Here is a 25,062-nt window from a genome sequence, read left to right on the forward strand (position 1 = left end):
GGTTTATATTCAACCTGGAAGCTGTAGCCAAATAGCTTGCTGACCCATGTGTGTTGCGGTATGGTGGACAGGCGCTGGTCAAGGAGATGCTTTAAGCTGCAGTGATCTGTGCAAATGATGAACTCCCGGACCCAAAGATATGGCCGCCAATGCCTTACTGCCTGAACCAATCCAGTTAACTCCCGTTCACAGGCCGCGAGTTTAGCATGCTGAGGGGCGACTGTCTTGCTGAAAAAAGCAATAGGCCCTGCGCCTTGATGCAACACAGCTCCAAAACCAGATCCAGATGCGTCACAATCCACAATAAAGGGCTTATCAAAATCTGGAAGCTGCAGTACATGACCTGTTGTGAGGGCGGCCTTGAGTGCCTCAAAAGCTGTCGTTGCCTCTGAACTCCACACAAAGGCATCCCTCTTCAGAAGCATTGTTAACGGGGCAGCAATGAGGCCGTAGTTGGCGATGAACCGGCGATAGTACCCGGTGAGCCCAAGAAATCCCCGCAGCGCCTTGACAGACCGAGGACAGGACCAAGATTGGACAGCCGCAATTTTTTCAGTATCCATGGCCACAGCGTCGTCGGCAATGACATGTCCCAAATAATGCACCCGACGTTCCCCAAAGAGGCACTTGGATCGCTTGAGGACGAGGTCGTGCTCGCGGAGGACGGAGAACACGGCGCGAACATGCTGCAGGTGCTCGGTCCAGGAGCTGCTGTAAATCAGGATGTCGTCGAAGAAGACGAGAATGCAGCGGCGGAGGAACGGATGAAGAACCTCGTTCATCAGTGCCTGGAACGTGGACGGCGCATTGGTGAGGCCAAACGGCATGACCAGGAACTCGAAGTGGCCGTGGTGGGTTCAGAACGTCGTCTTCGCCACATCGTCGGGGTGCATCCGCACTTGGTGATAGCCACTGCGAAGGTCAAGCTTGGTGAAGAAAATAGCGCCCTTGAGCTCATTCAGGAGCTCCTCCACCACCGGAATTGGAAACTTGTCGCGGACGGTCTTGAGGTTGAGGGCGCAGTAGTCAACACAGAAGCGCCACGTGCCGTCCCCCTTGCGCACCAAAAGCACCGACGAGGAGAACGCTGACGTGCTGGGGCGGATGATCCCTTGCTCGAGCATGGCCTGGCATTGGGCCTCAATCTCATCCTTCAAAAGCTGCGGATAGCGATAGGGGCGCACCGCCACTGGAGAAGTACCTGGAAGAAGATGAATGCGGTGGTCGAAGGCTCGCGGCGGCGGCAGCCCTGACAGCGTGGAGAATAAATCAGCAAACTCCTCCAACAGTAGCCCAAGCAGATCCGATGACTGAGTGACAGCCAGCCGTGGGGAAGGCCGACCATTGACCCCGAACCACTTGACGCGATGGTCCTGGCGCCAGAAAGCCATGGACAGCCGTGTGAAGTCCCAGAGGATGGGCCCCAAGGTGCGAAGCCAGTCGCACCCCAGGACGAGCTTGTAGCCGCCGAGCGGGATGACGAATAGGTTGACGTAGAACTCCTCCTGGCCGATGTGGACGATGACGTTCCGGCATACGCTAGCGGAAGGAACGCGGTCGCCGTTGGCGACGCCGACGGTGAGGCCCGACCGTGCCTCTGGAGTGAGCCCAAGCCGGGCGGCAGTGTCCACGGCGATGAACGAGTGGGTGGACCCCAAATCCACCAAGGCCGTGAGGCCCACAGCCTGGACAACGGTGGCAAGCTGCGAGGTGGAGCTCGTCTGGATGCCTGTAATGGCGTTGAGGGAAATGGACGGCTCGTCTTCCCCTGAGCCGTCCGAAGCGGTGGCGTCGTCATCCAGCTCCATCCAGTAGATGCCCTTCATCGAGCACTTCTTGGCGTGTTCCCTTGAAAACTTCTCTAGACAGTTGAAACACAGCCCCTCGAGGCGCCACTGCGCCATCTCCTCCGGAGAGAGGTGCGTGAAACGGGCGCCTGGTGGCGCCGCAGGCTTGACAGGAGCGCTTGGTGTTGCAGACGCCATAGAAGAGGCTGGCGGTGTAGCAGGAGGCTTGGCCGGGGCTGAGGAGAACGAACCAATGCGGGAGGAGGGGTGCGATGCGCGCACTAGGGAGCGAGCGCCCTCGTCGACCACCTGGTTGCAGCGCTCGAAGGCACGCGCCAGCGCCATGGCGTCCTCCAACGTCTCGGGCTTGTTCATCTCCACATCGATGCTCATGGGTTGCAGGAGGCCGGCGGAGAAGATGGCAATCTGCTGCTATTCGGTGACGCCCTCGCAGCGAGCCAGGAGTTTAAGGAACTGCTCCTGGTAGTCGTCAACGGAGCCCGTGCGGCGAAGATGGGCCAGCTCGCCGAGGGGGTTGCTGCGTACCAGCAGTCCAAACCTCTTGTTGATGCCCTCGACGAAAGCCGACCAAGTAGGGATGCCGCGATTCTTTTCCAAGCGGTAGTACCACTGTCCCGCGGCGCCCTCCAAATAGAACGTCGCCGTCCAGACCTTCTGATTTCCGGCGTGCCCTGGGAGCGAAAGAATTGTTCGCACTTATGCAGCCAGCCCAGAGGGTCGTCGGAGCCGTCGTACTTGGGGAAGCGGAGCTTATGCACAGGTGGTGGCAGCGGCCCATACTTCCCGTCGTCCCCGGAGGAGGAACCAGTAGCGTCGAAGCGTCCGTTCTTCTCCAGAACCTGATTCTTGACATTGGTGATGGAGGAGGCGAGACGCCCTTGTTCCTGGCGGACAGATCCCAATTCTCTGTCAAGCTTCATGCTGATCTCGTTCATCTTGGTGATCATCTTGGCGACGGTGTCATCAAAGACAGCCTGGGTGATGAAGGAATCGCCCATGGTTACGGTGGAAGCAATGGGGTTGGCGGCGCACAGGGGAATATGGGGTGTGGTGGATCTGCAATTGGTGGCAGGTAGAAACCAAGGAAGGTTCCAGCTGATACCAAAGATGATATGGCTAGTTTATTGGGCAAGGAATACAATAGCAGATCGACAAGTACCTACTCGCCCTCCCTGGGAGGCTCTGAGTTTAGGATCGGTTTCTGCTTAATGCTAACCTATGGCACCTAGGGCCCTTATATATTGGGCCAGCCAACAATCCTTAACTGACTAGGACTCAACTCTAATCTAACTAGGACTCTATCTCCAATCTAATTCTGTTACAATTCTTAACCAACTAGGAGTCTAATCCTTATCTAATTCTAACAGATCTGCTGAACCAGGATTAGCTGGCCCTTTCTTCCTTCGGTGGAACTTCTTGCCAAAGAAGTTGTCCACAACATGATACCACTTTGTCTGAGTGAAAATATAACGTGTACTTAAGAATACGAAGGTTCAAGTGTAAACAAATATGATAACAGTGCACATTTTATTGATACTATCAACCTAAATTCTCAATGTAATACGGAGAACAATAACAGCAAACGAATAAGTTCTGAATGTATTGTCCAATGGCACTTTGTTCATAAAAGAAAAAAAAACATGTAACTCACATTTCCATCTACAATTTGCTGTGGAAGCCCCGTTTCAAGCCCAAAGCAGTGAACTTGCATTCTTTTTCCTGGGAGTTCGATTTCTAACGAAAGATTTCTCCTTTCCTAGTGTTAGGTTCAGTCAATCCAGTATTTCCAGTCAAGTTTCCATTGGATAACCAGGAGAAACATGGGAGTTGCAGGATGAACCATTTACTATCATCTTTCTGATCACAAGATACTTTATTAGCATTGAAATAGTTTGAGATCTGGTTGACTGTCTTCAGAACATCCATTCGGGTCTGCTCTATTATTGGTTTTCCTGTTGTTTACTGGGCATAACACCAGCACATGGATAACCAGAAAAACTTAAAGTGGAAGCATCTGAAGAAAGAGCCAGTCTCTTGTTAATTTCCTGCTGCTCTGACAATTCTTCATCACTCAGCCTATATTCTGCTACCATATGTCTTGCGCCTTTATTATACGTCTTTTAATTTATTGTCATTAGAAAAATAAAAAAAATGGAAGAACCATGGTGGTATGAGAAACAACAGAAGAGCATAACCTGCAAGGTTTCTCCTTATAGAATATGCTTGTGAAAGAAGTACTCAACATTAAACTCACACACATGGTGAACTAAGGATCGATAATTCACCAGTACCACAATTCACTAAGCTACAGAAAGCAGCCTCCTGCATAATATTTAGTTATTTACAAGATAATGGTGACAAAGCATAATATTTACAAGCATAATCGTTTCATCGTATTTTTAGTTTTTTACCAAGATGCAGCAAGATGCAGTGATTGTGGCACGGAAAAAAAAATCAGTACGAGAGAGACAGCTGCGCACTGCGAAAACATCTACTCCAACCCGCATTGGTAGTTGCACAAAGCCACCGATATCTCAAATTAAAAAAAAAACTCCTTTCTCAAGAGTTAGAGTGATACATGCCGTGACCTGATACCTAACATGATAATCAAAGCCAAAGAGACAAATGATATATAGAGGACGAATTGGAATATTTCAGAGCGAGCCAATTCTCACTAACCCACCGCCAACAGCAATACACGCAAGCATAGGCAATCCATAAGCAGACAGCTACGTGAGTATAGAAAAGGATGGGTTGGGGATGGAGATCGACGAACTTGCCTGCCATTGGGGAGCCACTTCAGGGGATCAGGCGTCAAGCTCAAGGAGATGTCAAGGCGGGGAGCATGAGGTCGTCGAGGCGGGACTTCCGCTTCTGCGCGTGGAGCGCCCAGCTGTCGCCGCCGAGCACGCTCATGCCGGCTTCCTTCCTCACCGCCGCTGCCGCGCCCGCCGAGAACAACGAGAGAGAGGAAGGTGGGGGTGGTTCGGCCCACAGGGGTTTCCGCCGCATTGCGCGCAACTTACCCACGGGTCTACTTATTTGGGCCTTTAAAGGGATATGGGCTCTTAGGCCTGCTAAATTACTGATTGGGCCGAGCTAATGATGGCAGCCGGCAATTGTGGGCCAAAATGCTCTATACCACTACTATTTCCCTTAGTTCCATTTCCCCTTTTTTTTTCATTTCCTTCTTCGCTACTAAGAAAATCATCAGTCTTTCAAGATCAAATGTTTGTTATGCCGGATACATATCTTCCCTCTTAAACAAAAAGACAAAAGGCTAATCATCCATAGAAGCTCTTAATTAAGCCTTTATATATGCCACTGGTCATCTTTTGACTTCTCTATTACATTTTTCAATCTCGAGCGGACAGTTGTCATGTGTCTTAGTTTACCACGGCATCGTGCAGCTACCACTTCAAACTAAGAATGGATAATACATTAGCGTGAACGTGCGTAAGTGTGTAACTAGTGTGAATGATGACACGATCACACGACCATTTCTTAGTTAGCCACGTGGTTGTGGCTTGTTTAATTAGATATGTGTGCGTCACTGCTATATGGAAGCGACCTTGCAATATAAAATTCGTTCAAATGACTAAAAAATTCTGATTTATGGATTCGTGCCTCCCCGAAAGAGATGGCTCAAAATATGAAAGTAATTAGTTTTTGTTTTTTTCTCAACCTAAGCCAAATTAAATACCAGCTCAGATCAGATCGATCCTTATCTCACTCTTATACACGTCAACCACCAAATACCACGCTAGGCGCGTTGTTGGGTGAGATTTCTTGTGGGCAAAGAATACGATCGACAATGAACGTGTACGTCAGCCAGTCGTTTACTCGGAATTTGCTGGAACTTTGGAGTTTAGTCCTCTTGGACTGAACGAACACAGATTTGAAAAAAACACATGTCTGCAAGCATTATTAAAGACATTTCAAAACAATGACATTCGAGAAGTTCTTCCGGAATTATTACTTCACAAGTAAAACAAACCCGTTATTATTGGCTTATTGACAAAATATATCAAACTACTACATGACACCAACACGAGCAAAAGAATGAACGCAAACATATGCCAAACCATGCTGACGCGAGCAGCTAGCTAACGTTGAAAACCCGGCCAAATGATGAGCGGCTTTTGAAGTGTGTCTCCAAAATTTTTTTTTATGGAAGTGTGTCTCCAAATTCAATTTTCAGCATATACTACTTTGAAAGCTTCTGGCGCCGGCGCCGCTCTTCGGAGAGCTGCTTTGCGAACTTGGCGAGCTGCTCGGCGTTGGTGCCCTCGCCGGGAACGTCCACGTTCCGGCCAGTCTCCAGGTCCACCCGGGAGACCGTCTGTCCGAGAAGATCCTTCCCAATCTTCACCAACTTGTCCATGTTCTCCTTGGAGCAGTCGTCGATAGAGCCCGCGCTGCCCGTCAACTGATCATACTGCACCGATTTTTCACGACAAACAGTCAGAACTTAACTAATACTTCTGTCACATGCTCACAGCATGAACAAGATGAACACATGCTGGCCGATGCGTACCTGGATGCGAAGGTAGTTGCGGCTGGAGCGAAGGGCCCTGAAGAGGACGCAGAGGTGGATGTCAACCATGTCGCCGCTGGCGGAGTTGAACATGTCGATGATGGGGGCCGTGCCGTCCTTGATGAGCCAGTTGAAAACGCCCCACTTGGCCGCGGCCTTGGCGCTGTACTTGCGGTTCCGGTTCGACCCACAGCCGATGGAGATCACCATGAACTTGCCATAGTCCACCGGCTTCACCGGGAAGAAGTCGTCGTTCCCAAGGACGATGTCCTTTGTCACCTGGCTCATCGCACACAGTGTCTGCGCAAACGCCCGTTCATAAGATCAAGCATATATTGACATGAGTGCGATACGTGTCATGAAGCTGCGCACAAGGTTTTACCGGATTGTTAGCGGCAACACCTCCATCAACGAGGTTAAAGGCCCTGGTATTGCCCTTCTCGTCTTTCGTCTCGAAGTAGTGTGCCGGGAAGAAGGTCGGAGCGGCGGAGGTGCTGATTGCGATGTCCGACAGGAGTGCATTTTTTGACGGCCGGTGCTTCAGCTGATCAGAACCAGGGCAGAGGCAGCACACATGCAACGAGTTAATTGAGAAATCACCAAAAAAGATTCTCCGCTTGACATTGCGACTATAGATGATAAGCATTAGCTGTTAATGATGGTGATATGATCATAAGAAACAAAAATGATGGCTGTCAAGGTGTACAGGAAACACTAGTTAGTTGGTTAATAACCCATCAAAACATGTCTTGGGTTTTCCCCCAAGTTTATTTAAGCTACAAAGACTGGAGAGACAGAATATACATGCAGCAATTTCTATGGATTGGCGTAAATGGACAACCGTCAACATGTGCAGTTTAGGGAGAAAAAAAAGGAGGTTCAACCTACCATAGTTAGTATGATTTATTTTTATTTTATATACTGACAGCTTCAACAATCCAACTATAAGCCTATAGCTTTCGCTGGCTTGACCCAGACTTGTCTAGTTGAATTAGTTAGTCTGAAAAGAAAATTGTTTCTTCTTGGGTCCTGTTATTCTAGGAGACTACGGCTCGTTTGCACTCCAGTTTGCTTCGAGATCTAGTTCCTTCGAATCTCCTTCCCAGTTGCCCTCTTTTAGGAGTTATATCATCGCTCTAGGGTAACTGGATTGTTCCTCACATTATTTCCGTTTGCTGTATTGGCAATTTAGTAACTGTTCACTACTTGACCAAATGGTGCTTAATTCTTGGGTGATGAGCTCAGGATCATAGTATGAGTAGAGTACTATTGCCATTACACAGGAGGACACATTAAGTTACCTCAAAGCTAGAGAAAATCGTGGGTTGCAGGAATGCGATGTCGAAGGTTGGGATGATCACATTAGTTAACGCCTTGTCCAACTTCATGTCGCCGAGGTACTGACCAAGCAGCGCATGGAGGTACTTGCCGTCGTACTTCGGGCCTCTTACCATCCTCAACGTGCCAAAGATCTTGGACAGGATCCAGTTCCTGCAAAATGCCCGGCGATCATCTAGTAGCTCACTTTAAACTGATTACCATGCATCCTTTCTGTCGCAGTAGTAGTACTGGGTAAATGTCTCTTCCGAACTGTATAAAGAAAAACGAGTCCAATGGTGGTATAATTTTACCATGCATTTATGATTACTACTTACTTCTGTGGGAAGATTTTCGGCGAGTGGTCGATGTAGAACTGCGCCAAATCCTTGGCATTGAAGAGTGGTCGTCCGTTCTTGCCTGGGGCTGCGAGCATCGTTGTCAAGAGACCACCGGTGCTCGTGCCAGCAATAACATCAAAGTAGTCAGCGATCCTAGCATCCGGTCCATCCAGTTCCTGCACCGGAAAATCGCGAGAACTCATGAGACAAGCACCTGATATGGATGAAGCAAGGAACAGCACACCATAACTGTGTTCCGCAGGATAGAGTACAAGTGCACCTGATATGCATGTGAACTTACTTGGAGCTTCTCTTCGAGGAAGGCAAGGACGACAGCCGGGATGATTCCCCTAACACCGCCACCGTCGATGCTCAGAACGGTGACCAGCTTGACCTTTTCAGGGTTAATCTGAGGTGCACCTCCTGCAGAACTAGTGCTTGTCATCTTTTGATTTTGATGGCACAAATCAAGCTATGCACTTATGAGTTATGGAAGGATCAGAATGTCATGCAGGTAGTACTGGCAAGCAGGCCATTAAGGTTTTTATAGAGACATATCCCTGGACTCTGGATTAACTCAAGGAAGAAGCAACAATGTTGCCTCCAAAGCAGGGCTCTACAGGGTCAAATTAATGGGGGGAAAGCCAACTAATCCGATTAATTTACTCCTCGGGCCAAGTCATCAGTTCCTTTCAACTGCTTGTAGTTAGGAGAAGAAATCAGTGCCAGGCATCTCAAGTTGTATTCAATACTAATGTGTTCGATCTACAGCTAAAAGGTAGCATCTCCACCAAATTATTTCTACCACTACCTTCAATAAAAGTTTCACTAACTTTGAGGTACACCAGCCACAATAATTTTAATCAATCTTAAAACTGTGCTGCAGAGAAACAACATGCCGTCCAATGTGTTTTTCTTAATTGGATCTTACCTTGACCTTGTTTGTCCAAGAGCCAACTTGCAAGGTGCTTTATCTTTGTTCTCTCTAATAAGTGTAATAAAACATGAATGCATAATTAGGAAATTCATAAATCCCTATGTTATCCACGTTTGTACTAAAAGCTTCTAACTCATCAGTTCTACAAGTGAATAACTGCAACCACTATTTCTACGTCAATTTGGTGTGAAGTCACTAATTATGTAGAACTTCAACTGGTAAGATTGGAAAGGAATCCACAAATACAATTCTAGGAAAGATATTATGGATATATTTTCTTTTTTTAATATGCGCCATCAGAAAGTTAGTAACTTGCAATGGAGAGAAACGAAAATAACAAGGGCACGCATAGATAGTACATACTGTGCAACATCCCACTTTGTCGGTTCTGTATAAGCTGTATCATCAGTACAAGCACTAACTTTTGGTATTTCCGGAAACATGGATCATGCGACTGTTTGGATACATGTCAAGGTGGAAGGTGCCTATGGCATCAAGAAATAACAAAACTACTGCTACTTTACAAAACATGGAAATGTACCTGACCTACTTTCCAAAGAACCAAAGTGAGAGAATATGGACAAGAGAAAGAGAACTAAAAAAAGACTGAAATAGACACTAAAAAAATAGTTCAGAGTATCAAAAAAATAGTCTGAATATACCCTAAAAATACCTTATTAAACGACTTCAGAGGATATGTGGTTGCAATGACTGCACGCCCTCAAAGACATCTAAACTGACCTATCAATTAATATTACAAATGTCAGGTATGTCTGTTTGAAAATAGTTGAAGCATTTGTTGCTTTAGAGTTTAGAATATTCAATGAAAAGTTCACAAAATTATACATGGGAGGCACCTGGAAAGCTACAAACTGGAAGATACAAGCAACAAACTGCTCATCTCATTAGCTTTGCATGCACCTGCAACTTTTAAATGGGTAACAGCAACTTGTGCTTCTAGAACAGAAAATATAATGGTGTTAGTGTTAATAAATATTTATATTCATGATAACACAAAAGTTTGTGGTTGCCATTTTTAAGAGTACAGGGGTACAGCATGTAGGGTGATATCTTTGTTAAGAAAACAAAAACAACAACGAGAGAGTAGCAGTTTAAAGTATCTGTCTTTCACTATCAGGAAAATGTACCATGGTTCTAAAAAGAGAGAAAAACAGCAAGTTTGGAAACTAAAGTAAGCTGGAATAACACGTGGCCAGATGATGTAGAGGTTATACCTTCCGGCTAATCTAGTATAAACACAGACGAGACACGCACTAATGCATACTGTTATCCCACCCTTTTGTTATCATTATCTTCAAAAGCTTGCAAGAGGAAAACAAGGAACAATAAACACAACTATATGTACTCCTAAATTATAGGAAGGTGTTAAGATTTTTATTTGTGATGATAACCATATTAAAGAAGATATGCAAGTGTGCTGTCCGTTGACTTTTCTGAACCAGGGTGTGCTGACAAGAAAGCGGATGAGATTCTAGGGCTGGCTGTTGAGTGTTAGGAAGAGAAATCTATTGCAGATAACTTGCTTAGCTGTGTTTTGTTGTGTAACATGCAATTCGTGCACGGTAGATGAAGTGGTTTGACATTAGTCATTTTGTCCAGTTCTGTAAGTAGGTGAATCTGTAATGTTTTTGTTTCCTTGTCATTCTTTCCCTTACGTATTGTTCTGAAAGTATCATCATACTTTACAAAGCAACACCTAGATCAAGCATAAGCCACTTGCGAAATGTGGAGGTCTGAAAATAAGCTTCAGAACCAAAATGTTTCACCTATTTACAGTGGCTAATAGCAGGTCTAGCCATGGACACCTTCAAAAATTCTCTGATCTCCAAGTAATTAGTAACAACATAAATACACACTTTATTTCTCAAGTATCATCATACAGGATTAGTTCACAAATGAAACAAATATTCGAGTTCAACAGGCACATAATCTGACATCGCCATTTACAAGAACACAGAATTGATTTAACCACTTTTGGAGGGGGGCTGATTGCACTTCATATTGCATTGTGATGAATTTGATGTTCCCAGTTGATCCATTAGATTGATCAATTCAGAACGCCTTCTTAAAGGATCAGCAGAGACAGATGTTAGGATCATCTTCATCCGAGTCAAATTCAACCTGCCATCCAGCATAGGATGTTTAATGGAAAACACTTCACGTTTTGTAAAGAAAAATTGATATAAATTTGGATAAAATAAAGCATGACCAAATTGGCTCAGAGAGCCAATTTTCATGGGGTATCAGGTCATAAACTGACATGGTAAGTCTACTGATGTCACCTTATATGTCAATGTGAAAAATGTAATATACTCATTTTAAGACTAGGAGACATCAAGTGTGGATAATAGTAGTTTCAGCACAGCACAGCATATCTCATCGATAAAATCAGCTTAAATTTTGTCACAATAATATAGAAAATTAGAGCAGCAAGAGAATCAATCTTGATGATACTATCTAATAGTAATAGGTTCACAGGAGAGAGCAAAAATTATGTAACTCACATTTTCATCTCTGTACCATCTTCCATGGCCATCCCGTTTCCAGCCCGATGCAGTGAACCGAAGTTCTTGCTCCTGGCGTTTTTGGACTTCTGTTTGCCAATCTGAAACTAAGTTGCCTTGAATCTGATTTCCAGCAAAAGATTCTCCTTTTCTTCTATTACATTGTATTGATCCAGTATCTCCAGCCAATTTTTCCATTGGAACATCAGAAGGAGCGACAAGGGGGTCACAGGATGAAGTATTTGTCGTCCCCTTCAAATCATGAGATACCTTCTTGCCATTGAAATTGTTGAACCTGCTTGACTGTGCTTCCAGAATTGCCCTCCGTGTCTGCTCAATTAACGGCTTTCCTTTCATATTGGTAGGCCTAATACTGGTGCTCGGATTACCAGAGTTTGAATGGGAAGCATCTGACGAGAGAGCCAGTCTCTTGTTAATTTCGTGCTTCCTAGATAATTCTTTCTCCCTCAGCCTAGATTCTGCTGCAATGTGCCGTGCACCTTTATTATGGATCTGTTAATTTGTTGATATTAGAAACGCAATAATAACAGAAGAACCACGGCTGCAATGTCTAACAAGACAAACAACCAAAAAAAAGTAAGGAAGAATGAGAGCTAGCTTTCTGATAACAAACATCTGGAGAAAAAAGCTACATGACAAGATTTATGACACGAGAAGTTATGAAATGACTACCACTACTGTGCTACATCCAACCACAGGTATTGTGTGATACACTACTTCCATTTAGAAATGTATGTCTTTCTGGACAAGCTGCAGTGCAGTTTTTTCATTTGTGACCACTGATATGAGAAATGCATTTACTTTAACCGATTAATACAACCACCGCCCACCAGCCCACAGACGTCTCCAATCAATCGAAACTCCCTTCTCAAATGAAGGGACATTTTCCGTGACAGGACACCCAGATCATGGTAACCCAAGCTATAGAAACAAATAATAGGGGGGAAATAGAAGATGTTACACGAGCTGATTCTCTGTAATGCACTGGGCAGCAACCATTCACGCAAGCATCAGAAATTCAGCAGCCAAATAACTGGGGGAGTCTAGTACAGGAGGAATTGGGTGCTGCCTTACGGAGAGCATGAGGGGAGAATCGAGGACAGGGTGGTTGGGGCAGACGAGGCAAGCGAGCTTGCCGTTGGGGAGCCTCCTGAACGAATCGGGCGTCGAGGGAGATGAGGACTCCGAGGCAGGTAGCATGAGGTCGTCCAGGCGGCGCTTCCTCTGCTGCGCATCACGCGCCCAGCTGTCGCCGCCGAACACGCTCATGCCGGCTTCCTCGCCGTCCCAGCCGCCGCGGCCGCCAGGAGGAGGTGGGGTGACCGGTGGACCTGGTGGTGGTTCGGCCCGCGTCCTCAGCCTGGGCTGGATTGGACCCGAGTTTGCGCAATGCTCGATAATACCATCTACCTGGCTGGTCTTTAGAGGCCATGGATGCGAAGGCCTGGTGGGCTTTCGATTGGGCCGATCTAATTCGCCAACCCAGGCCCGGCCTTTGTGTGGCCTTGCTAATCCTTAATCATTGACATGTGGGTCTTGCTTTGAGATACATGTACAATACCAGGGCAAACCATCTGCCCTGTGCAACCTTGGAAACTATGAATCGAGGTCATAAGATGCTAATATAATGGATAGGATCAGTGGTGGGATTATTTTGCAGTTAAGCCTCCCACCCGCCGGTCACTTTTGCGGGCGGGTGGGGAGGCTTAACTGCAAAATAATCCTACTACTAATCTTATCCATTAGATTAGCATCTCATGGTCTTGATTCATAGTTTCCAAGATTGCACAATATTTTACACCAGATACGTTCCATGATACAAACCAAAGCGAAAAGATAGATCGCTACGCCATGATTATTTGGTTTTTGCTCTTTCTAGTTTGATTTTATTCTGAGAAAGAAAATCTGATTAGAAGTGTTTGAGTCTCTTACCAATATAATGTCACGGACAAACAACTTTTGACCATTTGGTTTCAAACTAACAAGTTACCAAAAACTATAAGAAATACATCATTACACAGTACTTCTTAATTTAATGCTTCTATTTTTCAAGTGACCAAATAATTATCAATCTCTGTTTCAGTTTACTTGTCAACGTGTTTTATTGTAGCATTTTACCCTCTGCATGTTTTTTTAAAAAAGGTACAAGTACTTAAAGTTAGAAAATATTTATAAAGCATATTTGATAATAAATCTAATAATGTGAAAATTTCAAGTATTTGTATAAGTTCGAGGTGGTCAAAATCGTTTTAATAAGCATAGGTTAGTATCTTGGTATGCATTTTAATTCTAAAATCTTAATACACTTCATAACGGATGAATCATCATTAGACCGATTTATAGGTTTCAGATCAGCAAAAAAAAACAAGGAAAATAGTTGGTCTCTCTCTCTCTCTCAATTCCTTTTCCCAAGCAAATGATTGTCATCACTCAACTTTCTGTCCTACTATCCTTTCCAAAGACAGACTGTTGTTGGCATGAAATTTTCTTTCTCAATCTTCTTTCCTAAGACAAATCATCGTGTCACTCAAAACGGTCAAAGGGCTAAAAAGTAACGCTAAGAGGCTACGATTTCTGCTATATTTGTCAGTAATTCTAGCTTATATATGGTTCTTGCTAATAGTTCATTGTATTGGGTCAAAAGTTACCTACTAAAAGAATTAAAGAGACTATCAATTTGCTATACTTGGTACTAGTTTCAGTTTGTGTGGTTCTTGGATTCCCCGATAAACCATTTGGTTTGTCAAGACGGAGGAATCGGCCACCACCATTTTCGCCCTCGCATAGATGTAGAAAATACTAAACACGATACATCCATCTAAATGAGTGCGGCACTTTGAGTCGACAAATAAAAACTTGGTCGGCCAAGCACGGATATTAAAACCAAACATACTCATTGTATTTGAACCACTAAAAAGTTTAAGATGCGATGTGAGTTCTTTAGCATTGGTAAGCCTAAAGAATATTTTTGATGTTATTGAAAGTTTTTTTGAAAAAACATTTTTGAAAGTTTTTTTGAAAAAACATTTTTGAAAGTTTTTTAATATACAACCTTTATTCTATCGGTAAATGACATATCTTTATCTTTGGCCAGACATAACTTGACAACAAACATAATACTGTAAAAGGGCAAAATAACTGTCCACCTCGTACTCTTTAGCAGGACCTAACTCCTTGGTTCGGCTTACGGAACCTCTTCAGTTCTTCTTCAGATTGGTTTTTGCTTCACGCTTCTGCTAAATCCAAACAGTTTCTGGATTAGTTGGGAGTATGTGACCAAGTATCCTCTATGGGTGCACAAGCCCGAAGCAAGAGAGCATTGCAACCAAAATTACTGAACGCACCCACGGACCACAACCCCACCAGTTCCCCCCGATCCATTCCCCTTCCCAGTCAAATCGCCTGGCCTCCCCTGTGCCGCGCGGCTGTGCCCCCAGCGGCGAGCCATGGATCCTTCCCCCGCCCGCCGGCGGGAGGCGGAGCGGTCTATGAGCATCGCCGAGAAGCTCCTGATGGCGCGCGACCTCGAGGGCTGCAAGCAGTTCGTCGCCGAGGCCCTCTCCGCCGACCCTCGCGCCCCTGGCGGGGACGACCTCTACGCCGCCGCCGACGCCCTCCTCGCCGCCCAGCGCCGGCGCCTCCCGTCCGGGGCCCCCGATCCCTACGCCGTCCTTGGGCTCGACTCCGCCGTCCCAGCCAACCGCGACCCCGACGTGGTACACTCCCACTATCGCCGCCTCTCCCTCCTGCTCAACCGCTCCCACCCCGACCGCCCCTGCTCTCACGCCTTCGCCGATGCCGCCCGCCTCGTCGCCGACGCGTGGGCCTTCCTTTCGGATCCCCTTCGCAAAGCCTCCCTCGACTCCGACCTCGACGCTGCCGCCGCTGCAGCTAACGCGGCTGCAACCGCCAAAGCCGCCGCCGCCGCCGCATCAGCAGCAGCTCGTGTACCCGCCGCTCCCTCTCCAGAGAAGCAGCATCAGCCGCAGCTGCCGCCGCCGCCTCCTCAGCCAGCCTCGCCACCGCCGGCTCCCCAGCCACGGCAGACCGTGTCGGCCACGCCGCCGTCAAAGCGCGGCCGGCCGCCCCGCGCTGCCGAGACGCCGCCGGCGGTGGAACGGAACCAGGAAGGGGAGGCTCCGCAGGCGCCACCGTTCTGGACAGCTTGCCCCTCCTGCTGCCACCTGCATCAGTACGACCGCTCGTACGAGGGGCAAACGCTGCTCTGCCCCAGCTGCCACCAGCCGTTCGCCGGCACGGCAATGTCCACGCCACCGCCCATCGTGCCAGGCACCGACATGTACTACTGCTCATGGGGGTTCTTTCCGATGGGGTTCCCTGGTGGCCCTGCGTTCGCCGGACCAGTCAGTTCCCCGGGGCAGCAGCCCCCTTCTGCTCTAGGATTTTATCCAATGGGACCATACTTGCCATTGCCAGGACAAGGTGGCATTGTGGAAGGCAATACGGCAGTTGGTGCCGGCAGTGGCATTCCCGTCACCCCCACTGTGACAGCACCAGTGCCGGTCACCCCCACAGTGGCAGCTCCAGCGCCGGCAGCGGCAATGCCAGTGAATTCCTCACATCAAAAGGTTGAGGCAAGGAAGCGAGGGCGGCCCAAAGGCAGCAAGAACAAGAAAGTGGTGATTGAGATCAGTTAGGGCTTTGGTAGTTGGTGCCGGTGGTGGCAATTCCCGTCACTCCCACAGTTACAGCACCAGCGCTGCAGCGACAATTCCAGGGAAGTCCTCACATGTAAAGGTTGTGGCAAGGAAGTGAGAAAGGCCCAAAGAAGGCTAGAACAGGAAAGTGGGTGTTGAGATCAGGTGAAGATGGAATGAGGAATTGTGTACGTTGGTTGCGCCATTCAGCATCTGTGTCTGTTGTAAACTAAACAATCTGTATGCTTAGAAGTTTAGGGTAGTTCTCTTGGTTGCAGATGGCATGGGTGGAGTAAGATGGTCGAGCATCAGAGCTTTCTCCATGATAAGGTGGTGAATCAAAGCTGATTCATGACAATTTTGTTGACTAGGTTGTAGGTTGTCCTCCTTACTTTCATTGCAGAGTTTAGCATAGTGGGTTAGATGGATAGACAAGTTATGGAGCAGTATAGGGAGAAGAAGAAGGACCTACACATGGTTTTTATTGACTTGGAGAAGGCGTATGACAAAATACCAAGGAATGTGATATGGTGGGCTTTGGACAAACATAAAGTCCCAACGAAGTACGTTGGACTTATTAAGGACATGTACAACAATGTTGTAACTAGAGTTCGAACAAGTGATGGAGACACAGATGACTTTCCGATTAGAATAGGACTGCATCAAGGATCTGCTTTGAGCCCTTATCTATTTGCCTTGGTGATGGATGAGGTAACAAGGGACATTCAATGGGATATCCCTTGGTGTATGCTCTTCGCGGATTATGTAGTGCTAGTTGATGAAAGTTGAGCAGGAGTAAATAGGAAACTGGAGTTGTGGCGGGAGACCCTAGAGTCAAAAGGTTTTAGACTCAGCAGAACTAAAACTGAATATATGAGATGTGACTGTGGCACTACTACACATGAGGAGGGAGATGTCAGTTTGGAAAGCCAAGTAGTGCTCATGAAGGATACATTTTGATATTTGGGATCAATGCTACAACGAGATGGGAATATTGACAAGAGGGTACCATTAAAGCTAAAAGGCAAGTTTTATAGGACGGTGATGAGACCTACAATGCTGTATGGTGCAGAATGTTGGCCAAAAAAGACGACATATCCAGCAGATTAGTGTTGCGGAAATGCGTATGTTGCGTTGGATTTGTGGTCATACGAGAAGGGATTGAGTCCGTAATAAGGATATACGTGATAGGTTAGGGGTAGCACCAATTGAAGAAAAGCTTATCCAACACCGGTTGAGATGGTTTGGACATGTCCAACGAAGGCCTCTGGAGACACCGGTGCGTAGTAATGTGAAGAGAGACAGAGGAAGACCAAAATTGACATGGGAAGAGGCAATAAAAGAAGATTTGAATAAAAAGAGATTTGAAGAGATGGAATATACCCAATAGTTAACTCTAGATAGGAGTGCTAGGAAAATAGCTAATTCATGTGCTCGAATCCTGATTTGTGGTTCTTGTTGGGTTTCAACTCTAGCCTATCCCATTTTGCTTGGAACTGAAAGGCTATGTTGTTGTTGTTGGGTTAGATGGATAGATGTTTCAGGTTGTAGAGTGGCAGGTGCTCAAGTGCCAGATATGCTCTCTGCCTGTAAGATTATGAGATGGATGGCAAGCTCAGCGAGTGTGCATGTGGATTACTTAGAAATGGTACGAATCTGATGAAATTGTGCACATGCAATTGTTTGATGTGCGTCTGAACTCTGAACTCGTGTGTTCTCTATTGGCTGGTCTGAAGGATTTGTCCATGATACTGGTAGTTCTGCATGTGCCATGATGGAGGAATTGCCAGAAGTACTCGCTCCTGTTGTAGTGTCAGTGCAGGTACACTCGGTAAGCATGATGGTTGCTGTTTTTGCTGTAAAATTTGTGCAGTTGAGTACTTGAGTTTAAGGACTCCGATTCCTACTACACCGTGAAATCCTCACCGACTTAACAGTGGAATAGTAATCGGGGTCACATGCGGATAGTGTGTTGATATGCAAATGATATTGATCTCTTTTCCAATACCAGACGGCTGGTTCCTTCAACCAAAAGATCCGTCAGTTCATTCAAAAGATGTAGGCCTCTACCTGAGTGACCTGCTGACCATTTTTAACAGGTTCAGTTTTCTCACAGCTGCTCCAAATCGGTGCAGTGATAGCCACAGCAAAATAGTTGCACACTGCGAAAGCCTAGATGACAGAAGAGATGAGGAGCCCATGACCAGGAGCATCGGGTTTAGATTGTCTACAGTGGAACTGGAAGATGGTGGCTGGTGGCGAGGAATTTGTGCGGCGGCTTGAGCTGAGCAGGAAGAAACAACAGAAGCGCTCGACGCCTCGACCTCCACCTCCACATCTTTCCTGTTCTTTTTTCTCACCGTTTTTTTTTCTCCTGTAGAAAATTCTACCTTATCTTATCCGTTTCTCTCTTTCCCTGGACCCGTACGTCCCTATCCTCCGCCGCGCACCCGTGGCTCTGCTCGTCCCTGCTCCAGCGTAGCCATGCCGCGCCCTTGCCGTCGTTCTCTATCCCCGCCACGCAGCTCCTCCGCAGCTCCGCTCTAGCCGCGCCGTGCTGCGCCCCGCCGCTCTTCTCCGTCGCCGTGCCGCATCTCCGCCCGTCCGCCTGCATCTCGGCTGTGCGCTCCGCCGCCGCTGCCCGGTCACCCAAGCCGGTTATTTGGGCTCCGGCTCCATCGGTAGGCTTGTCTTAGCGGGTTTTCCGGGGCTCCAGATGGCTTCGGCAGTGAAGCCATTTTGACTTCCCCGTTTGGTAGAGCTCCTTCAGAAGCTGGTGAAGAAGCCCTCGACGGAGCCGTGCCAAAGAGGACCCAAGAAGCTGCCCAGTGTTTACAACTGAACGGCAGAGGCATCCTTCGAACTTCGGATCCGCCATGGCTGCCGCTTCTCCCCTCGTCTCCCTCCTCCCCCTCCTCCTGGCTACAAATGCCATCTACTGCGACGAAGACGACTGCTACGACCTCCTCGGGTACCATCCGCTTCCTCCTTCCCTCCATTCATTACCTTTGTTTCTTGGTTCCTTCTCCCGCTCAAGAATCGTTGCGCGCCGCAGGCTTGGACGCGAACGCGTCGGAGATCAAGAAAGCCTACTACAAGCTCGCCCTCAAACAGTGAGTTCCTCCCGCTTTCCTCGTTTCTTGCCCCCTGATTCCGCCCTTCCCCAATTCGACCCAATGCCGACCGTTTCTTAGAATGCTCTGCACTGTGCAGCCATCCGGACAAGAACCCTGATCCGGAGTTGCGGAAGCTCTTCGTCAAGATCGCCAATGCTTACGAGGTCTGGCCTGGACATTCCTGCCCATTTCAGTCTTGCTTGTAGTTTACGTATCTTCCTGACATGACTGAGCGATTTGTGGCGCCCAAGATTAGTGTCTAATTCCATGCATCACTGTCAATTTGCGCAAGATTATCACCTGCACCGATATGTTTATGAATTGCGTCCATGAAATCTTGCTCAAATCGGTACAGTAACCACGGTATCTGAAATGCCGCTCCAAAATGGTCAGCACTCGTTAAGGTATGAAACCTGTAGTAGGAGCTAATTGAACTATATGTCATGGATGCTTCTTAATTGAGTAAAGATCACAAAACCGCAGGTAATCTGACAGTTCCTTTTCCCAAGTTCATTCACTGTTGTCTGAGATGAGTAGATGACATAACCACATCATCTTCTGTTCTCTCGTAAAAATGAGACACCAAATGCATGGCTCCTTGATATATGTCCTTAAATTGCAATTTGTGACAGTTTTTCCTACATACTTTACTATGTGAAATTTAATCTTAATTTATTTGAGATTGACACCTGAGAGTGTTAGTTTTGTTCTTTGAGGTTTGATTGAAGAACTCATTTTCCTGAGTGATCAGTGCTGATATGAAATCGTTAATAAATGAGTTATGGTGGCCCATGGCAAGACACCAGAATTGAGATTGTGCTGGTCATATTGCTTAGCTGCTCAAGAAGCCAAGGAGTTATCATCTCTGGAATCTGGATAAATAGTTGATATAACATTTGCAAATAGCTTGGCATGTTGTCCATGTTGTTCAGATGACTGAACTTACAAAACCAACTTTCTTTACAGCTGGCCCAAATAATTTGTGGAAATTTGTATCTCCTTCCTAATATGGAATTGTAATAAACATCAAATTATTGATCTTGCATGTTGAAATTAATTAGTTCCTCTGTGAAGCGCATTGCTGTTGACTGCTACTTGCATCTTGCCATGCCCTTTGTTTGGTTTGTAAACTTTGTATCTTTGAATTGCTATTTCCCCCTAATTTTGCCCCCTCCAAATGTTTTTGGCTCCTGATTTATTCTATTTTTTTTATCCATCAGATTCTAAAAGATGAATCCACTAGGGAGCAGTATGACTATGCCATTGCGCATCCGGAGGAGGTAAACATGCATTGCCTTGCTGTCATTAAAGGGAGTGTAACTGTGCTATTATCAACTCTTCATCATCCCATAAAATTGTTTCTATTTTCAATAATTAGAAACATTTTGACTTATAAAGTTTAGCCACCTTTTCACATCCTGTGGTCACGCCCTATGACACTTCTTCGAGCTACATCTACCAGATGTCCAGATCAACTCTTTATACGAGTGAAGCACACTTAATTAAACCTTTAGTTTTTTCAGAACTCAGTAAGCACATATATAAAAGAGCGAACATTATTGTTCCTTATAGTTCCATCCTCAGTACTTGCCAGACGTTTTTTCATCATTGCTTGCTAGATTGCTTGTTATGTATTCATATGAACCTAGAGGTTCCATTGGAACCATGTCAATCCTTTTAGTGGCTAAAGTGCTAAGGATATCTTGCTTTGTCTGTTGCATGTTTTGAAGGAGCAATAGTTGATACAGCTCTTTCCATGTTGGGAACACTGTTCTCAACTAGACCTTTACTTCCTCCAATCAAAAATATATAAGTTCATTCGGACATCGACATGATCTTCAATATGCCATTTTGACTAGTAATAGCTATAAAAATATTAACTTCAATGGAAATTTTTACATATTATGAGATTACTTTTTATGATAAATCTCGTAACATTGTGGAATAGCAGATGTTATGCCACATATGTACTCTTTCAGCTTATTACACATGCAACATATTTACATGCTATATCTAGTTTTTTTGGTTAACTCAATTAGTTTTCTATCACAAAGATTCATCATGGGCTTAAGTTTGATTTTGAGAATATATAGATATCAGTTTTTCTGGAAAATAGTTATTTATATTGAACAGACCTAACTTTTTCGTTTTAAAAAAAAATGGATCCGCGTTACCTGAGAACCAGAGCATTTGAATTCAGATACCCAATATTGCCCCCAAATAATTATTCCAATCCAAGCAATTTCCACAAGATTTCATACCTGACAATTATAAAGATAAAATCTATTTAAGATTGGTTCTATGATTTTGTCTTTAACATCTGTGCACTGTTACTGACAGCCAATTGTGTGTATTGTTTATTGGCCATTTCAGGTTTTTTACAACACAGCTCAGTACTGTAGGGCATACTATGGACATAAAACAGTTAGATTTTTGTATCCATAAAAAGTTTGTGCAGCAATGTTCTCCATAAATTTGATAGTATTGCAACTAACTGCACTGCCTGTCTGTGTAGGATCCTCGTGCTGTGTTGATTGGTCTTCTTCTAATTGTTTCAGCATTTCAATACATAAATCAGATGACAAGGTATAACCAGGTATGGACATGGAATACAAAGACAAATATAAGGTTGCAGTTATTTTAGATGTGATTTGTATTGGTTGTTTATGAACCAAATATTCAACACATTCAGAATTTCAATGCTAACAGACAACAGGCTCTGAGAACTTTGTACATACTATCACTATCAATTATGCTTCAAAATAGTAGATACAGTTTTTAGAAATGTATCCATTACTGTTCTACAAGTTTGACAATTGTCCTTTCCTTTTCAGGGTTTCCACCTTATTTCTATTGAACCTTTTACCATCTCAATTTCCTGGCATTTAAAGTTTTAAACCGTACACATTGTTTTGATCTTGGAAAACATATTAACTTTTATACTTTGGTTTCGTTCATGTTAATCTTTTACTGTAATTTGTCTCTAACCAATATTGATTTTGAAGAACTCATATGTTTAATTGGGAAGCTTTGCAACTAGAGAACTGTCTTATAGATTATTTATCTCCATATGCCCAAGTGTCATGACTGTCAACACAAAACATATGGTCTTGTATCCTTTGCCCATCTACAATATAAGACACAACCAAGTGATTGAGCATTACATCACAATGCAACAATGGTGCAAACATTGAAACTCTAATGCCCTTATTGTAGGCCATAGAAAGTGTCAAGCAAACTCCTGCTTACAGAAATAGGTTAAAAGCATTGGAGTTTGAGCGAACAGGAGGAATTGCTAACAAAAAGAAGGGTCACAAGCAGGCAGGTAAGTAAGAACTGATAGGCTTGATTTCCTTTTTGCCCTATTTTGTTGAGTCAAGGCTGCTTTTCAGCTTTGGTTAATAGGTTGCAAAAGTTTAAAGACGTGTTTGCATATTTTCAATTTGATGTTGCATTCTTTTTTTTAAAAAAGAAAGGCTTGGTAGATTCCTTTGCTTTTCAATTTCTTTGTTACCGTAGACATGCTGTTTTCAGAAAGGTACATGCTGATATCATGATGCAGTTCTGGATTTGCAAATTAATTTTTCTCTCTACTGATCCCCCCCATTTTTAATTTGGAGGGCATAGTTTTCTTTGGCTCAAAGAGCAATGAGGTAGCTAATGTGATCAAATTGGCCCCATTAATTCTTAAGAATGCATGCAGCTCTGTTCTCTGGTTTGCCTCTTTCTCCGCATACAGTCACGCAGGTCACCGGATATTAATGAGTCCATAGCATACGCATAACTGCCAGTCTCTTTGGAAGAATCAAATTGCTTTGCATGCACATGGAGTTAGTAGGGGTATAGATGTCCATGAGTGATTTGTAAACTGAACATGCCTATCAAAACTGAACAGCCAACAGAAAAAAATAAGGCTGAACAGAGGGAATATATTTATGTGCTGTCTTTCATATTATGAAAGGTGTTCCCTAGTGCCTAATTTTCTGTCATGTATCAGTTTGTATTTAGTTTCTGGTACTGGGTATTAATAGCTTTCTTTCTTATAATTGCCTTTTCTTTTCTCTGATGTAGGAAGGCTGAAGAAGAGGTCAGTAATGAAGTTGAATTGCAAATCCATGGTGTCGAGAAACCGTCTGTCTGGAGGCTCTATGGTGTCCAGTTTATACTTTTGCCTTATTCCATTGGCAAGGTCAGTTCATGACTTCGTGTCTTCTAAATTTGCGTGTTTTGAGCTGAGCAAATTGCATAGTACCCTCCTTCAACTTCAACCCTCTGGACTTACCTGCTCTTGTTTGGAAATTTTGACATGAAGCATACTGACTGAATCACATTTAACTTTTCTTGTGGCAGGTGCTTACTTGGGAGATTTGTTGGTTTTGGAGATACCGGATAAAGAAATTGCCATATGCATGGGAGGATGCTTGCTACTTGACTCAGACTTCACTCAAGATACCTGCCGGTACATGGAAAAATATTGGTAATTGCAATTTTATCTAACTAATGTGGAATTCAGTTATGGGCAAGGTTATGCAAGCAACCGTTGTACTAGGGGCAGTATCCTGGATATCGGGCTGAATTTCGCCGTGGCCAATGGGAGTATATGCTAATGGCACAACGAGAGGGAGAGGGAGAGGGATAGGGCTTTGTTATTGCTCAAACCTAAAATAATGATGCTTAACCTGTATTGATAGGTAGCTTGCTTAACAATACCATGGTATAACTTGAATTACAAATGCTAACAAATAAAGATATAATAAACCCTACTGCTGAGAAGGCCCTAACTTACTGAGGTTAGGCTATTGGGGCCTGGGGTGTGCTTGCCACTTCCTCCTCCAGTGCATTTTGCGGTAGTAAATCTAGAGCAGTACAGTCTTTGTTATACCAACTAGTTAAATGCTGGGTAAACGATGTTTTGCTTATCTTACATTGTAAGTTTAAGGGCTACAAATCAAATATTGCCCACTGCTGGATTTTGGTCACTGCTAAGGTACATGTTTGGCATGTTCTTTTTGCTGTTTGGCAAAAGGCTTGGAGAACTTCATTGGTGTAGGGAATAATGTAGTCCTAACAGCAAAATACTCACCATATAATTATGTCCAACTACTTAACTGGCTAGAACTTTATTTTAGGGCCTGGGGCACTTGTCAGTGTGACTATGCTGCATACTCTTCGTAGCGTTATTTGTTTGCATTCATGGAATGATGATAGCCTGTGTCTGATATACTGTGTGTTTCAGATGAACCTAGGAAAGATGACCTCGTGACTGAGACGCCTTAGGGAGAAGAGCTACATGGAGAGGTACATTGCGGAGACAGGGAAGGAATCAAAGTGTAGGAGGTAGCTAGCTGTATAACATTTTTCAACCAGAGATTACGGGGAGGTCTTGGTAACACAGCATGTAGATCAGCGTGTTGGAAGGAAAGGAAGCACACAGACAACTCAGGCCTGATTTCGCCAACAGCGGATTGCTCGGGGGATCACAGTGGTTGTGATCTTCAGAACGCACCAATGGTCCAGAACAAAGAAGCATAGAAGTTTTATTTGTTGCACTGTGAAACAAATTGTAATTACATATTTACATAGTTGAACGTCTAGGATAAATCCGTATACAGCATATGTACATCGGATATTTGTTTCCTTTTTCCAAAACAATTTGCGGGCGTAGAAATTAACGGAAGAGCATTTATACATGTGTACTGGTCAGGCAAGCACCCGCCGCCGCTCGGCCAGATCTCGCTCGTGGCCGCGGGTACAACTGGGAATGGGAAATGAGGTTGCGGCACGCTAACTGAGTGGCCGGAG

General features: G+C 45.0%; 3 protein-coding genes and 1 pseudogene across 3 annotated transcripts; 2 read left to right on the forward strand and 2 right to left on the reverse strand.

Annotated features, from left to right (window-relative positions):
* Positions 1-5,760: 5,760 nt before the first annotated feature.
* Positions 5,761-8,597, reverse strand: LOC117860274 (patatin-like protein 2). The gene is made up of 6 exons (XM_034743537.2): positions 8,305-8,597; positions 8,001-8,179; positions 7,647-7,836; positions 6,728-6,889; positions 6,346-6,645; positions 5,761-6,246 (listed from the first exon to the last, which is right to left on the reverse strand). The coding sequence occupies exons 1-6, from the start codon at positions 8,446-8,448 to the stop codon at positions 6,016-6,018; spliced, it is 1,206 nt and encodes a 401-aa protein (XP_034599428.1). The 5' UTR covers positions 8,449-8,597; the 3' UTR covers positions 5,761-6,015.
* Positions 8,598-10,794: 2,197 nt separating this feature from the next.
* Positions 10,795-12,856, reverse strand: LOC117859876 (uncharacterized). The gene is made up of 3 exons (XM_034743062.2): positions 12,561-12,856; positions 11,466-11,978; positions 10,795-11,082 (listed from the first exon to the last, which is right to left on the reverse strand). Exons 1-3 carry the CDS (start codon positions 12,753-12,755, stop codon positions 11,035-11,037), a joined length of 756 nt encoding a protein of 251 aa, XP_034598953.1. The 5' UTR covers positions 12,756-12,856; the 3' UTR covers positions 10,795-11,034.
* A 1,876-nt stretch (positions 12,857-14,732) lies between these two features.
* On the forward strand, positions 14,733-16,502 carry LOC117861463 (uncharacterized). The gene has a single exon (XM_034745032.2). The coding sequence runs from the start codon at positions 14,933-14,935 to the stop codon at positions 16,142-16,144; it is 1,212 nt and encodes a 403-aa protein (XP_034600923.1). The 5' UTR covers positions 14,733-14,932; the 3' UTR covers positions 16,145-16,502.
* A 1,501-nt stretch (positions 16,503-18,003) lies between these two features.
* Positions 18,004-24,950, forward strand: LOC117861464 (dnaJ protein ERDJ7-like; annotated as a pseudogene).
* The last annotated feature ends 112 nt before the right edge of the window (positions 24,951-25,062 follow it).

This window comes from Setaria viridis, chromosome 6, assembly GCF_005286985.2.
Source record: "Setaria viridis chromosome 6, Setaria_viridis_v4.0, whole genome shotgun sequence".
NCBI lineage: Eukaryota > Viridiplantae > Streptophyta > Magnoliopsida > Poales > Poaceae > Setaria > Setaria viridis.